Source organism: Giraffa tippelskirchi, chromosome 12, assembly GCF_054371585.1.
Source record: "Giraffa tippelskirchi isolate mGirTip1 chromosome 12, T2T-mGirTip1v1.2.pri, whole genome shotgun sequence".
Taxonomy (NCBI): domain Eukaryota; kingdom Metazoa; phylum Chordata; class Mammalia; order Artiodactyla; family Giraffidae; genus Giraffa; species Giraffa tippelskirchi.
In genome coordinates, this window is record NC_137286.1 from 43,678,640 (window position 1) to 43,694,674 (window position 16,035).

General features: G+C 41.4%; 1 protein-coding gene across 1 annotated transcript in view; it reads right to left on the reverse strand.

Annotated features, from left to right (window-relative positions):
• Positions 1-16,035, reverse strand: part of LOC145528465 (uncharacterized) — a 59,495-nt gene that overhangs the window by 39,976 nt on the left and 3,484 nt on the right. The window contains exons 3-4 of the mRNA XM_081546822.1: positions 3,462-3,571; positions 2,744-2,859 (exon numbers count right to left, since the gene is read on the reverse strand). Of these exons, the coding sequence (XP_081402948.1) occupies positions 2,744-2,859; positions 3,462-3,571 (226 nt within the window). The remainder of the gene's footprint in view (positions 1-2,743; positions 2,860-3,461; positions 3,572-16,035) is intronic.

The window sequence follows — 16,035 nt, forward strand, 5'->3', positions numbered from 1 at the left end:
TCTCAGAATCAGGAAAAATAAAACAAAAATAAACAAATGGGACCTAATAAATGTTAAAAATTGCACAGCAAAGGAAATCACAAGTGAAAGAAAAGAGACAACCCTCAGAATGGAAAAAAAAAATTCTTGCAAAGATACCCACAAGGAGTTTATCTCCAACACATACAAACAACATGTACAGTGCAATATCAAAAAACAAACAATCCAACAAAAAATCAACCAAAGGTCTAAATGCATGTTTCTCCAAAGAAGGCATAGAGATGGCTATAAAGCAGGTAAAAATATGCTCAGCCTCACGAGTTCTTAGAGAAAAGCAAATCAAATATACAATGAGGTATCACCTCACATTGATCAAAATGGCCACATCAAAAATCCTACCACAGTAAATTCTGCAGAGGCTGTGAGAGAAAGGAACCCTCCTACACTGTTGGTGGGAATGTAGATTAGTACACCCACGAGGGAGAGCATTATGGTTCTTAGAAAACTAAGCATAGAAGTACCCCCCCCCCCAAGTGATCCAGCAATACCATACCTCGGCGTAGATCCAGGGAAAAGCAAAATTTAAAAAGACACCTGCGTCCCAAAGATCACGGCAGCACTGGGTACAGTAGGAAAGACACAGAAGCAACGTAAGTGCACGAAGCAGAGGAATGGACACAGAAGACGGGGCGCATGCGCACAGTGCAGCATAACTCAGAAATGAGGGTGAAACGAGGACATTTCCAGTTACAGCGAAAACACCAGAGGCGATCATACTAAGTGAAGTGAGGCAGGGAAAGACAGGAGTCATAGGATATCACTTCCGGCGGAATCTAGAAATGGATACAAATGAACTTCATTACAAAAGAGAAACAGGTTCATAGACCAAGAAAATAAATTGAGTTTACCAAAAAAGAAATGTGGTCGGGGGCAGGGAGTAATTAGCTGGTTCAGATCAAAATATACACATTAAAACAGGTGCTGTTGTTTAGTCACTCAATTGTGACTCTACAACTCCGTGGACTGTAGCCTGCCAGGCTCCTCTGTTATGAGGTTTTCCAGCAAGAACACTGGAGTCGGTTGCCATTTCCTCCCCCAGGGGATCTTCCCCACCCAGGGATCAAATCCATGTCTCCTGCAAGTGTCCTGCATTGTAGGCGGATCCCTTCCCACTGAGCCAGCAGGGAAGCCGTAAAACATGGGGTTCAGGGCTCTTAAATGTTCCATAGGGCTTTAAATGACACCTGCCCTCAAGAAATGTCCTGGGGTAATCATCACAAAAGAATTCCAAACAGGGTCAAGTTTCTAGAAGCCAGTTTCAAGAGGTAAACTGTACTCACAATGTGTAAAACAATCAAAACACATGGAAAGATTCTCATCAATAATTATTAAATCAATGCCAATCAAAACCTCAGTAAGGTATCATCTTACACTAGTCACAGTGGCCATCACTGAGAAGATCTACAAAGAATAAACACTGTAGAGAACATACGGAAAAAGAAACCCTCCTACCATCTTGGTGGGAGTGTAAATGGTGAAGCTACTATGAAAACCAGCATGGAGGTTCCTTGAAACACTAAACGTAGAGGTATCATATGATCCTGCAATCTCATTCTTGGACTTAGGTTCCGAACAAAATCATCATTCAAAATGTCGCATGCACCCTGATATTCAGGGCAGCACTATTTACAATAGCCAAGACATAGAATCCACCAAAGTGTCCATTGACAGAAATATGAAGACTATGTGGGACATCTATACACCGGAGTACTACTCAGCAATAAAACAAAATGAAATAATGATATTGGCCGTGGCATGGATGAACCAAGAAATTATAGTTCTATGTGAGGTAAGTCAGAGAGAGAGAGACAAATATGTGATATGTGTAGGTGGAATATATAAATTCATACCAGTGAGCTAATGTACCGAACAGACTCATAGCCTGAGAAAACCAAATTCCAATTATCAAAAGAAAGTTAGAAAGGAGTTTGGGATGAAAATATACGCACTAATATATATCAAGTTGATAATATATTAAGTTTTCTGAATAGAACAAGAAACAGTACTGAAAAAATTGTAACAACATAAATGAGGGGGAAAAAAGTAAAAGAATAGATATATGTTTATGTATAACTGAATCAAGTTCATGTACATCCAAAACAAACAAAAACAGCTGAAAGCAACTCTACTTCAATATAAAATAACAATTAAATTCCCTGAGCTTGGTGTAGGGGAGACCAGACAGTGGTGATCCTATGAATTGGATATGGGATATGCTATGATATTAATATGACACCTCCAAAGGTTTTCACTCAACAGAACACAGAGCAGCAACCCACTCAAAGGTGCCTGATCTCTTATGAATGTGACAAGATGAAGAAAAAGGACCACAGGTTAATCAGGGCAACACCCACAATTGAGATGTTGAGAATCTCAGAGGGGACAAGACCCACTGCAGGTAAAGAGCAGATATGTGGTCTCTGTGGACACAGGATCCTGACACATGGTGGAAGGAGTGAGACCCACACAATCCCCAGACCCTGCACCTGGGGTCCCACGACCCTTGGTTAGGACCCCAGGTCTCTGTTGTTTGGGCCCCTAAGGTGGAAACGAGTGGGTTCCTGTAACCTGCTGGGATGCTAGAAAGAGGTAGGGTCGGTCTCCTCGCCGCACACTTGTCCCAGAGAAGTCCTTCTCTCTTCCCTTTGGGTCTGTGTGATAGTTACTGTTTTTACAGCTGTCATGATAATGTTGAACACACTACCTTGGTTCTGGCAGGCTCGGTCCTTTCTTGTTTCACTGAGGTGTTGAGAAAACACGCCAGACGCAGGGCTGGGAGACGAGGGGCAGGTCTGCTCTCTGCTGAGTAGGGACGGTCGACTGGAAGGAGATCACAGCAGCAACCTCACCTGCTGCCCGTTGGCTCTTTGCCTGATCCGTGTGCCCTGCAACCAACTCACCAGGTGAACCTGCCTCCCTTCCCGCCACGCTCATCCTAGTGAATTGGAATGATTATGAGGTAGACACCTGAGGAGTCTCCAGGAACCCCAGGGAGGGTGAACCTCTCGGGGGTAAAGAGGCAAACAGGCACAGGCCTGTGTAAAGTGAACACCGTAAAGCATGAATTCCTAAACACCAGTGACGCTCTCATGTATTCTTCCCTTTTCTTAACTTTGTTTGTGGCCTCCCTGTACACGTGATCCTGACCCATGCAGACGGGGTGAGACTCACACAGTCCCCAGAGCCCCCACTTGGGGTCACACATCCCCTCAGTCAGGACACCACGGCTGTGGTCAGCCGGCCTCCAAGGTGTAAACAAGCCTGGTCCCTGGGACCTCCGGGGACCCTAGAAAGAAGTCTAGAGTCAGTCTCCTCTCCCCTCAGCTGTCCCTGAGAAGTCAGGCCCCTCCTGTCTGTTTTCACTCTGGTTCTGTGTGACTTTTTGCTGCTTTGAAAGCTCATGCTAGAGATGAACACACTACCTTGGTTCTGGCAGGCTCTGTCTTTCTAGTCCCGCTGAGGCGCTGAGAAAACAGGAGAGCTGGGCTGGGAGACGAGGGGCAGCTCTGTTCTCTTCGGAGCAGAGAGTCGACTGGAAGGAGAGCACAGCCGCAGCCTCACCTGCTGCCCATTGACTTTCTTCCCGATCCTTGTGCCCTGGAACCAATTCACCAGGTGAACCTGCCTCCCTACTCAACCTGAATGTGCTGGGAAATTGGAATGATTACCAGGTAGCCCACCTGAGCGGTCTCCAGGAGCCCCAGGGAAGTTGAACCTGGCAGGGGGACAGATTAGGAGCCCGACCGCAGCACCGACCCCTGGGAGGGCCATGGAGCCCCGCTCAGAGAAGAGCACGGTTACCCAGAGAAGCCCACCTCAGCCCCAGACCCCAGACACCTGAGCACTGACATTCAGACACAGGCACGGAGTTTTCCAGGGCAGAGGCCAGGTCAGGTCTCTACCCAGGTCTCCATGTCCCAGTGTACACGGAATAGTCAGGTCTAAACTTCCAATAGCCAAGACACACAACCAGGAAAATCTCCACCGAGATTAAAGTTTAAGCAAGATGTTGTATGTATATCCAATAGACTATTTCTCACTCCTAAAAAACTACCACTGAAATTAGGGAATTATGACATAGGTAACCACAAGGATAGACCTTGAAGGATCATGCATTAAGGGAAATCAGTCAGGCAGAGGAAGTTTATGGCATATGAGATATCTTCTTGGAAAAAATAAAAATATACATATAAGGAAACAAATTCACAACTCAAGAAGGACTCTGAGAATTCAAAGTCAAATAAAGTGTTCCAGAAAAATAAGTGAAGGGCCTGAAATTAATTAGGAGGTAGGTATCTACATAGATAAGAAATCTGTATCTGTAATAGATAATCCACAAGGATTATCCTCTTCCTTCCTCCCTTTCAGATACACACAGAAATCTGTATCTCTATGAGATAGTCCACAAAAATTATCTCCTAACTTCCTTCTTTACATACAGGAAACTGTATCTAAGATAGATAATTCACAAGGACCTAATGAGGTAGATAATTCATAAGGACCTCTGCTTGACCTTCCATGGCAAAAAAGCCCCAAAAGGCAATAGAGATATAATACCCACATCTGTCAGCTGTGCGCTGACAACAAACACAACATTGCAAACTGACTGTACTGCAATGTAGCATCAGCAAGATGTTAAAGAAAAGGAAAGAAAAGCAGTGACTACTCTATTATCTTCGACCTTCCTGACTTGGGATACTATCCCAACCCTGGAGGCTGAGCAGGCTTGGGTCCCACTGCTGAACTGGGGTGGGGTTGACACAGCCTGGCACATTGCCATCCGTTGAACCCTTTTTAAAATTCTACTGTCTGCTGTGTTCTGGTGGGGACCAGAGTGCTAAGTGGGATCAAGGCCTCTCAGAGTTGGAGCGATAATCATGGAGCCTCCACTTCTCCTGGTTCTGGGGGTCCCAGCTCAAACCTCCTTCCTGAGAGTGCAGCCTCCTAGGCACATAGGCACCCTCAGCAGTGTGCTGTGGACCCAGAAGGGATTAGTCTGGACGGGGTGTTTGTGAGCTGCTTTAAGGGAGAAAGAAGTGAGACTCAAGCTCTTGGGTGTTTGCTTAGGCACATTCCACTCTAATTCACAGACCAGAAAGCCAACTTTCCTTAAGGATATAGTTGCCCCGGGATCCAAATGTGGGCAAGAAATTGTGCTGCCATCCTGCGGACATTTTCTGTAACTACAACTTGATCACCAGTGCACACAAGCACCTCAATTCACAAGGGCTGTGGTTCTGTTAATGACAGCTGCCCTCAGGAAATGCCCTGGGGCGGGTATGGGAGAAATACATTCCAAAACCAGCCAACTCCAGGAAGCCAACTTCCAAAGGTAAATTGTCCTCACACCCTTTAAAGAAAAAAACCAAAAAATAAAACTAAATCAAACTCCACCACGGGACAAGATGCTCAGCATCCCAAAGGGCTGCAGGAATGCCAATCAAAACGACAACGGACACCAAATCTCACCACTCACAATGGCCATCATCAAAAGTTGACAAACAACGAATATAGAGAGAATGTGGAAGAAAAAGAATGCCCTTAAACTGTTGGTGGTAATATACATTGGCTACAGCCAGTATATGGACAGACCCCGAATGTACAAAAAACAGCTATCAAGGAGGGTTAAGGTGAAAAAAGTGATGCTATCAAGAAGGGTGTGTGTGTGATGCTTTAAGAGGAAAAAGTAGTGAGACATAAGCCCTTGGGTTTTTGCTCAGGCACGTTCCACTCTATTTCACAGCCCGGAAGCCGACTTTCCCGAAGCTTCTGCTTGCCCCAAGAACCAGAGGTGGGCATCAAAAAGTGCTGCCGCCTTGTGGACACTTCCTGCAACTACATCTGACCGCTAGAACTTGGCACCTCTAATTCACAAGGGCTGGGCGGATGCTCATGACAGCTGTCCTCAGGAAATGTTCTGTGGCAGGTATTGCAAGATAAATTCCAAACACAAACGACCCCAACTGCCACAGGTCTATTTCCCTCACATCCTTAAAGGGAAAAAACCCCAACAAACCCCATACCTCCGCCACAGGACAGGATGCTCAGCAGCCCTAATCATTACAGGAGGAATGCCAATCAAAATGACAATGAGAAATCAAATCCCACCCGTCAGAATGGCCATCCTCAAGTCTACAATAAACACAGGAGTGAGTTTGGAGTAAGGGGAAACCTCCTATACTGTCGGTGGGAACGTACATCGGCAACAACCACAATAAAGGACAGTGTAGGCATGCCCGAATGAAAGCGATCAAGACAGTAAGCCTAGGATCTGACATTACCACAGCTGGGCTTATGTTATTCTATACGAAATACAAAAAGGTCCATTTTCATATATGAAATATTCAACATTTTCAACTATGATGTATAGTAAATTCTGTTTCATATATGAAATTTGCACCTATCTTTTCATTTATGAAATATAGAAAAGTCTCACATATGAAATATGCATCTATATATTTACCTATGATATATAGAAAATTCTCTATTCATATATGAAATATGCACCTATATTTTCATCTGTGAAATACAGAAAATTATGTTTTCATATATGAAATATACATATATTTTCCTCTTTAAAATATGAATATATTCATGTATGAAATATGCATCAATATTTTCATCTATGAAATATAGAAAATTTTATTTCTATGTATGACATATGCACCCATATTTTCATATGAGAAACATGGAAAATTCTATGTTCATATATGAAATAGGCACCCACAGTGTCATATATGAAATATAAAAAATTCTATTTTCCTATATGAAATATGCACCCATGTTTTCATATATGAAATAGTAAAAGTTCCATTTTCATTCATGAAATATACACTCATGTTTTCATATATTACATGTAAAAAGTTTTATTTTCATCTTGAAATACGCATCCATGTTTATATATATGAGCTGTAGAAAATTCTATTTTCATCTTTGAAATAAGCAACCATGTTTTCATATATGAAATATGGAAAATTCCATTTTCATCCATGAAATATGCACCCATGTTTTCATATATGAAATATAGAAAACTATATTTTATTCATGAAATATGCACCCACCTCTATATATAAAACATTGAAAATTCTATTTTTCATCAATGAAATATGCACCTTTTTTTTTAAATAAATTTATTTATTTTAGTTGGGGGCTAATTACTTTACAATATTGTAATAGTTTTTGCCATACATTGACATGAATCAGCCATGGGTTTACATGTGTTCCCCTTCCTGGATCCCCCACCCACTTCCCTCCCCATCCCATCCCTCTGGGTCATCCCATTGCCCCGGCCCTGAGCATTTGCCTCATGCATCGAATGTGGAATGGTGTTCTGTTTCACATATGATAATATACATGTTTCAATGCTATTCTCCCAGAACGTCCCACCCTCACCTTCTCCCTCAGAGTCCATAAGACTGTTCTATGCATCTGTGTCTCTTATTCTGTCTCGCATATAGGGTTATCGTTACCATCTTTCAAATTCCATATATATGCATTAGTATACTGTATTGGTGTTTTTCTTTCTGGCTTACTTCACTCTGTATAATGGGCTCCAGTTTCATCCATCTCAATAGAACCGATTCAAGTGTATTTTTTTTAATGGTTGAGTAATATTCCATTGTGTATATGTACCACAGCTTCCTTATCCATTTGTCTGCTGATGGACATCTAGGTTGCTTCCATGTCCTGGCTATTGTAAACAGTGCTGCGATGAACATTGGGGTACACGCGTCTCTTTCAATTCTGGTTTCCTCGGTGTGTATGCCCAGCAGTGGGATTGCTGGGTCATATGGCAGTTCTATTCCCAGTTTTTTAAGGAATCTCCACACTGTTTTCCATAGTGGCTGTACTAGTTTGCATTCCCACCAACAGTGTAAGAGGGTTCCCTTTTCTCCACACCCTCTCCAGCATTTATTGCTTGTAGACTTTTGGATAGCAGCCATTCTGACTGGTGTGAAATGATACCTCATTGTGGTTTTGATTTGCATTTCTCTAATAATGAGTGATGTTGAGCATCTTTTCATGTGTTTATTAGCCATCTGTATGTCTTCTTTGAAGAAATGTCTGTTTAGTTCTTTGGCCCATTTTTTGATTGGGTCGTTTATTTTTCTGGAATTCAGCTGCAGAAGTTGCTTGTATATTTTTGAGATTAATTGTTTGTCTGTTGCTTCGTTTGCTATTATTTTCTCCCATTCTGAAGGCTGTCTTTTCACCTTGCTTATAGTTTCCTTTGTTGTGCAAAAGCTTTTAATTTTAATTAGGTCCCATTTGTTTATTTTTGCTTTTATTTCCAATATTCTGGGAGGTGGGTCATGGAGGATCCTGCTGTGATTTATGTCGGAGAGTGTTTTGCCTATGTTTTCCTCTAGGAGTTTTATAGTTTCTGGTCTTACGTTTAGATCTTTAATCCATTTTGAGTTTATTTTTGTGTATGGTGTTAGGAAGTGTTCTAGTTTCATTCTTTTACAAGTGGACTAGTTTTCCCAGCACCACTTGTTAAAGAGATTGTCTTTTCTCCATTGTATATTCTTGCCTCCTTTGTCGAAGATAAGGTGTCCATAGGTGCGTGGGTTTATCTCTGGGCTTTCTATTTTGTTCATTGATCTATATTTCTATCTTTGTGCCAGTACCATACTGTCTTGATGACTGTGGCTTTGTAGTAGAGCCTGAAGTCAGGAAGGTTGATTCCTCCAGTTCCATTCTTCTTCCTCAAGATTGCTTTGGCTATTCGAGGTTTCTTATATTTCCATACAAATTGAGATAATTTTTTCTAGTTCTGTGAAAAATACCATTGGTAGCTTGATAGGGATTGCATTGAATCTATAGATTGCTTTGGGTAGTATACTCATTTTCACTATATTAATTCTTCCAATCCATGAACACAGTATATTTCTCCATCTGTTTGTGTCCTCTTTGATTTCTTTCATCAGTGTTTTATAGTTTTCTATATATAAGTCTTTTGTTTCTTTAGGTAGATAGATTCCTAAGTATTTTATTCTTTTTGTTGCAATGGTGAATGGTATTGTTTCCTTAATTTCTCTTTCTGTTTTCTCATTATTGGAGTATAGGAATGCAAGGGAATTCTGTATGTTAATTTTATATCCTGCAACTTTACTATATTCATTGATTAGCTCTAGTAATTTTCTGGTGGAGTCTTTAGGGTTTTCTATGTAGAGGATCATGTCATCTGCAAACAGTGAGAGTTTTACTTCTTCTTTTCCTATCTGTATTCCTTTTATTTCTTTTTCTGCTCTGATTGCTGTGGCCAAAACTATGTTGAATAGTAGTGGTGAAAGTGGGCATCCTTGCCTTGTTCCTGACTTTAGGGGAAATGCTTTCAATTTTTCACCATTGAGGATAATGTTTGCTGTGGGTTTGTCATATATAGCTTTTATTATGTTGAGGTATGTTCCTTCTATTCCTGCTTTCTGGAGGGTTTTTATCATAAACGGATGCTGAATTTTGTCAAAGGCTTTTTCTGCATCTATTGAGATAACCATATGGTTTTTATCTTTCAATTTCTTAATGTGGTGTATTACATTGATTGATTTGCGGATGTTAAAAAAACCTTGCATTCCTGGGATAAAGCCCACTTGGTCATGATGTATGATCTTTTTAATATGATGTTGGATTCTGTTTGCTAGAATTTTATTAAGGATTTTTGCATCTATGTTCATCAGTGATATTGGCCTGTAGTTTTCTTTTTTTGTGACATCTTTGTCTGGTTTTGGAATTAGGGTGATGGTGGCCTCATAGAATGAGTTTGGAAGTTTACCATCTTCTGCAATTTTCTGGAAGAGTTTGAGTAGGATAGGTGTTAGCTCTTCTCTAAATTTTTGGTAGAATTCCGCTGTGAAGCTGTCTGGTCCTGGGCTTTTGTTTGCTGGAAGATTTCTGATTACAGTTTCGATTTCCGTGCTTGTGATGAGTCTGTTAAGATCTTCTATTTCTTCCTGGTTCAGTTTTGGAAAATTATACTTTTCTAAGAATTTGTCCATTTCTTCCAAGTTGTCCATTTTATTGGCATATAGCTGTTGGTAGTAGTCTCTTATGATCCTTTGTATTTCTGTGGAGTCTGTTGTGATCTCTCCATTTTCATTTCTAATTTTGTTGATCTCATTCTTCTCCCTTTGTTTCTTGATGAGTCTGGCTAATGGCTTGTCAATTTTGTTTATCTTCTCGAAAAACCAGCTTTTAGTTTTGTTGATTTTTGCTATGGTCTCTTTTGTTTCTTTTGCATTTATTTCTGCCCTAATTTTTAAGATTTCTTTCCTTCTACTGACCCTGGGGTTCTTCATTTCTTCCTTCTCTAGTTGCTTTAGGTGTAGAGTTAGTTGATTTATTTGATTTTTTTCTTGTTTCTTGAGGTACGCCTGTATTGCTATCAACCTTCCCCTTAGCATTGCTTTTACAGTGTCCCATAGGTTTTGGGTTGTCGTGTTTTCATTTTCATTCGTTTCTATGCATAATTTGATTTCTTTTTTGATTTCTTCTGTGATTTGTTGGTTATTCAGAAGCGTGTTGTTTAGCCTCCATATGTTGGAATTTTTAATAGTTTTTTTCCTGTAATTGAGGTCTAGTCTTACTGCATTGTGGTCAGAGAAGATGGCTGGGATGATTTCAATTTTTTGGAATTTACTAAGGCTAGATTTATGGCCCAGGATGTGATCTATCCTGGAGAAAGTTCCATGTGCACTTGATAAAAAGGTAAAATTGATTGTTTTGGGGTGGAAAGTCCTGTAAATATCAATTAAACCTAATTTGTCTATTGTATCATTTAAAGTTTGTGTTTCCTTGTTAATTTTCTGTTTAGTTGATCTATCCATATGTGTGAGTGGAGTATTAAAGTCTCCCACTATTATTGTGTTATTGTTAATTTCCCCTTTCATACTTGTTAGTATTTGCCTTATATATTGTGGTGTTCCTATGTTGGGTGCAAAATATGCACCTTTTTATACATTAAAATTCACGCATACTTTTGTATAAGAAATATAGAAAATTCTATGTTCATTAAATTTGTACTTATCTTTTCATTCACAAAATAGGAAATATGCACATATGCTTTCATATATGAAATATAGAAAATTGTATTTTCATTCATTAAATTTGCACCCATGTGTTCATATAGGATATACAGAAAATTCTGTTTTCATATATGAAATAATCACCTGACTTGGGCTTCCATCCCATTCCTGGAGCCTCAGCAGGCTGTTTTCATGGCTGGACTGTGAAGGGGTTGAATCGACCAGGCTGGTTGCTCTTCATTAAGGCGCCTCTTAAATCTGTACTTTCTGGTTTGATCTGGCAGGGACCACAGTCCCTAGGGTACACAATCGATGGTGTCCTGACACTTTGGCCTCAATGACCTTGGAAAAGTCTACTAGCTTCCATGTCTCCTGGTGCTGGGTTCTCCAGCTCAAGCCTCCTTCCTGAGAGTGCAGCCTCCTTGGCACTTCATCAGGGTGCTGTGGTCCAGGGATTAGTCTGAAGGAAAGGGGTGAAGCTTTAGGGGGAAGAAGTGTTGAGACTAAGCCCTTGTGTGTATGCTCAGGCACACTGCACTTTAACTCACAGCTTAGGAAGCCAACTCTTCCTTAGGCTCTGGTTGCCTGAGGAATCCGAGTTGGGTGTGGAAAAGTGCTGCCGCCTTGTGGACATTTTCTATAACTACAACTTGACCACCTGCGCTTACCGGTACCTCCAACTCAACAGACCTCGGGGACTGTTAATAACAGCTGCCTTCAGGAAAGGTCCTGGGGAGAATAATGCAGAAAAAAATACAAACACAACTGACTTTCAAAAAAATCAACTAAAACTGGTAAGTTTTCCTCTCAACCATGAAGGAGGAAAAAAAAAAACCCGCCACAGGACCAGATGCTGAGCATTCCTAATTACTACAGGAGAAATGCCAACCGAAATGACAATCAGAAATCAGATCTCACCGGACTGGCCATCCTCACAAGACTACAAACAATAAATGCAACCTAAGCCTACCATTTGACATTCCCACACCTGGGCCTATATCCCGAGAAAACCATCTTTTGTTCACTTCAGCACTAGTTAAAGCAGCCTGAATGCAGACCCAGCAAAATGTCCACCTTCAGATTAAAGCCTAAAAGCAATGTGGCACATACAGAAAATGACCTAATACTCAGCCATGAAAGACTACCACCGAAATGATGAAATTATGCCACTGGTAGTCACAGGGATAGATCTTGGAGGATCATATACCAAGTGAAGTCAGCCAGCCAGAGGAAGACTATAACATGTGATGTCCCTTCTGGGCAAAAGAGATACAAAGGAATTTAAACATAAAATTTAAACATAAACATAATACATAAAACATAAACATAACATAAACATAAAACATAAGACAGAATTTAAACATAAAAAGAGACTCTGAGAATTCAAATACAAACAAAGAATTAAAAAAAAAATTAATAAAACCAAAGAAAAGCCAGGGATTAATTAGCAAGTCAGGACTAACATATACACAGAAATGTGTATGTGTAATAGATAATCTACAAGGATTATCCCCTTCCTTTCTTTGTTCCTTCTACAGAAATCTGTATCTCTACCATATCCACAGGAATCTGTATGTGTAACAAATAGTCCACAAGGACATGATATTCAGCACAGGGAACTTTGCTCCTCCTTCTGCAATAACTTCCACAGCAGATGAATCCGAAAAAGAATACATATGCTTTACATACATGTCATAACTCAATCAGGTAGCTGGATACTCACAACAGGCACAACATTGCACACCGACGATACTGCAGCATACCACAGGCACGAAATTAAAGAAAAGAATAAAGAAGAAAAGCCTTGCCGAGTTGGTTTCTGCTGACTTCCTGACACCGGCTGCTATCCCATGGCTGCAGCCCAAGCAGACTTCAGTCCAAGGCTGTACTGGGGTGGGGCTGAAGCCACCAGACAGGGTGCCCTTAATTGAGCCCCCTCTTAAACTTGTACCTTCTGGTTTGCTCTGACAGGGACCATAGTCCTCAGCACACCTAAAGGATGTTTTGATGACTGTCTGGCCTCAAGAACCTTGGAAATGCCACCCAGCTTTCAGTCCTCCTGGTGCTGGGGTTCCCAGCTTAAACCTCCTTCTTGAGAGTGCAGCCTCCTAGCACCTCAGCAGGGTGCTATGGCCCCGGTTGGGATGAGTCTGGAGGAAAGAGGTGAAGCTTTAGGGGGAACAAGTAGTGAGACACAAGCCCTTGGGTGTTTGCTCAGGTACATTCCACTCTAGTTCACAGCCTAGGAAGCCAATTCTTCCTTAGATTCTGGTTGCCCCAAGAACCAGAGTTGGGAATGAAAACTGCTGCCACCATGTGGACATTTTCTGTAACTACAACTTGACCACCTGTGCTTACCAGCCAGGCCTCTGCCCATGGGCTTTCCCGTGCAAGAATACTAGAGTGGGTTACCATTCCCTTCTCCAGGGGATCTTCCTGACCCAGGGATTGAACCTGGGTTTCCTGCATTGTAGACAGATTCTTTACCATCTGAGTCACCAAGGAAGCCTGACCTATGCCTACTGGCACTTCCAATTCACAACATTTTGGGGGCCGTTAATGATAGTTGCCCTCAGGAAAAGTCCTAGAGAGAATATTGTAGAAATAAATTACAAACACAACCCACTATCAAAAAGTTAACTACAACAGGTGTATTTTTCTCACAACCATAAAGGAGAAAAGAAAAAGAAAAAACCATACCTTCACAGGACAAGATGTTCAGCATCCTGAATTATTACAGGAGGAATGCTAATCAAAACAACTACAAGAAATCAAATTATACCAGTCAGAATGACCATCCTCACAAGTCTAAAAACAGTCAGTGGGGGAGAGGGTCAAGAGGAGAGGTGAACCCCCCCCCCCACACACACACAGTTGGTAGGAAGGGACACTGGCAATAGCTACTAGAAAAGACAGCCTTGACACGCCAGAAAAACTTCCAAGGGAAATATGCCGAGGAGCTGACATTCCCACACCTAGGCCTGGCATCCTGATAAAGCCATCATTCAAAATGACACACTGCAGCATTATTTACAACGGCCGAGACACACGACCATCAAAAGGTCCACCGACAGATCAAAGCTTAAAGAACATGCGGTACATATAAGCACATGGAACTTCGTTCTACCTTCTGCAGTAAATTCTATGGAAAAAGAATCCAAAGAAGAACAGACATACTGTATGTATATGTCAATACTGAATCAAGCGATGTACACTGACAGTAAGCACAAAACTACAAATCAACTATACTCCAACATAGGATCGGCATGAGGAAAAAAAGAAAGAAAAAAAGCAATGCCTAGTTTATTCCCTCGGAGAAGGCAATGGCACCTCACTCCAGTACTCTTGCCTGGAAAATCCCATGGACGGAGAAGCCTGGTAGGCTACAGCCCATGGGGTCTCTAAGAGTCAGACACGACTGAGCGACTTCACTTTCACTTTTCCCTTTCATGCACTGGAGAAGGAAATGGCAACCCACTCCAGTATTCTTGCCTGGAGAATCCCAGGGACGGCGGAGCCTGGTGGGCTGCCGTCTATGGGGTCGCACAGAGTCGGACACGACTGAAGTGACTTAGCAGCAGCAGCAGCAGTTTATTCCCTGCAAACTCCCTCTCTTGGGATACTATCTCATCCCTGGAGTCTGGAGTCTCATGTCTGCACTGGGATGGCATTGAGAAAGCCAGCTGGAGACAACCAAAATTTTAAAAGAGATGAGTCACCCTGCAATTCTGGCCCCACTACGTACAACAGCCAAGACAGAGAATCAAGTTAATTGTAGAACAGATGAATGGATAGATAGAGACAATGGGGTACATGTACACATGACAATATTTCTCAACAATAAAGAACTAGGAAATAATGTCAAGTTTGGCCACAGAAAAGAAAGTAGAGATGATCATTCCAAGTGAATTAAGGCGGACGGGGAGAGACAAGTATCATAAGATATCACTCCAGGTGGAATCTAGAGATGGATAAAAATGAACTTGTTGCCTGGAGACACTGCCTCATAGACTTAGAAATTTCCAGTCACAAAGATATAAAGATGTGGAGCATGGAGAAATGAGTAACTTCAGACTAATATAAGCCCAATACTGTTTATAAAATAAATGACCAAGACCCACTGTATAACACAATGAAACTTACTCCACACTCTGTAATAACCTATATGGAATAAAACCAAAATATATACACATTTATGTATTAATAGAAGTGAAACAAGTTGTAGTAGAAGAAAAAGGAAAAAAAAACACCACCAAGGCAGTAATTCACCTATACACTCCAGTTCAAACGGTGGGAAAAACGAAAAAGAAATGCTAACTCTGATCAGAGACACCGATGTAAAGAACAGACTTTTGGACTCAGTGGGAGAAGGCGAGTGTGGGATGATTTGAGAGAGAGAATAGCATTGAAACATGTACATTATCATATGGAAAACAGATGACCAGCGCAAGTTCAATGCATGAAGCAGGGCACCCAAAGCCAATGGTCTGGGACAATTCAGAGGGACAGGGTGGGGAGGGAGGCGGGGGGGGTTCAGGATGTGGGGGACACATGTATACCTGTGGTCGATCCATGTTGATGTATGGCAAAAACCATCACGATATTGTAAAGTACTTATTCTCCAACTAAAATAAATAAATTTAAAAAAATAAAAATTTTTTAAAAAGCAAAAAAAAAAAAAAAGACTGTTGTCACATATCTGGAGCCTGATTGGCTTGGGTCCCAAGGCTGGAGTGTCCTGGGCTGAGAGAGCTGGGAGCATGTGGCAGGCCGTGTGCCTCCACAATGGACCTGGAGTGCCCATTATCCTCCAGATGCAGGCGGGATAATTTAAGGGATTGGAATTAACATACACACATTAATATCCGTCAAATAGATGATCAACAAGTACCTACTGAATAGCATAGGGAAGTTTATTGAACACACCCTAATCACCTATATGAAACGAGAACCCAAACGAGAATAGATAAAC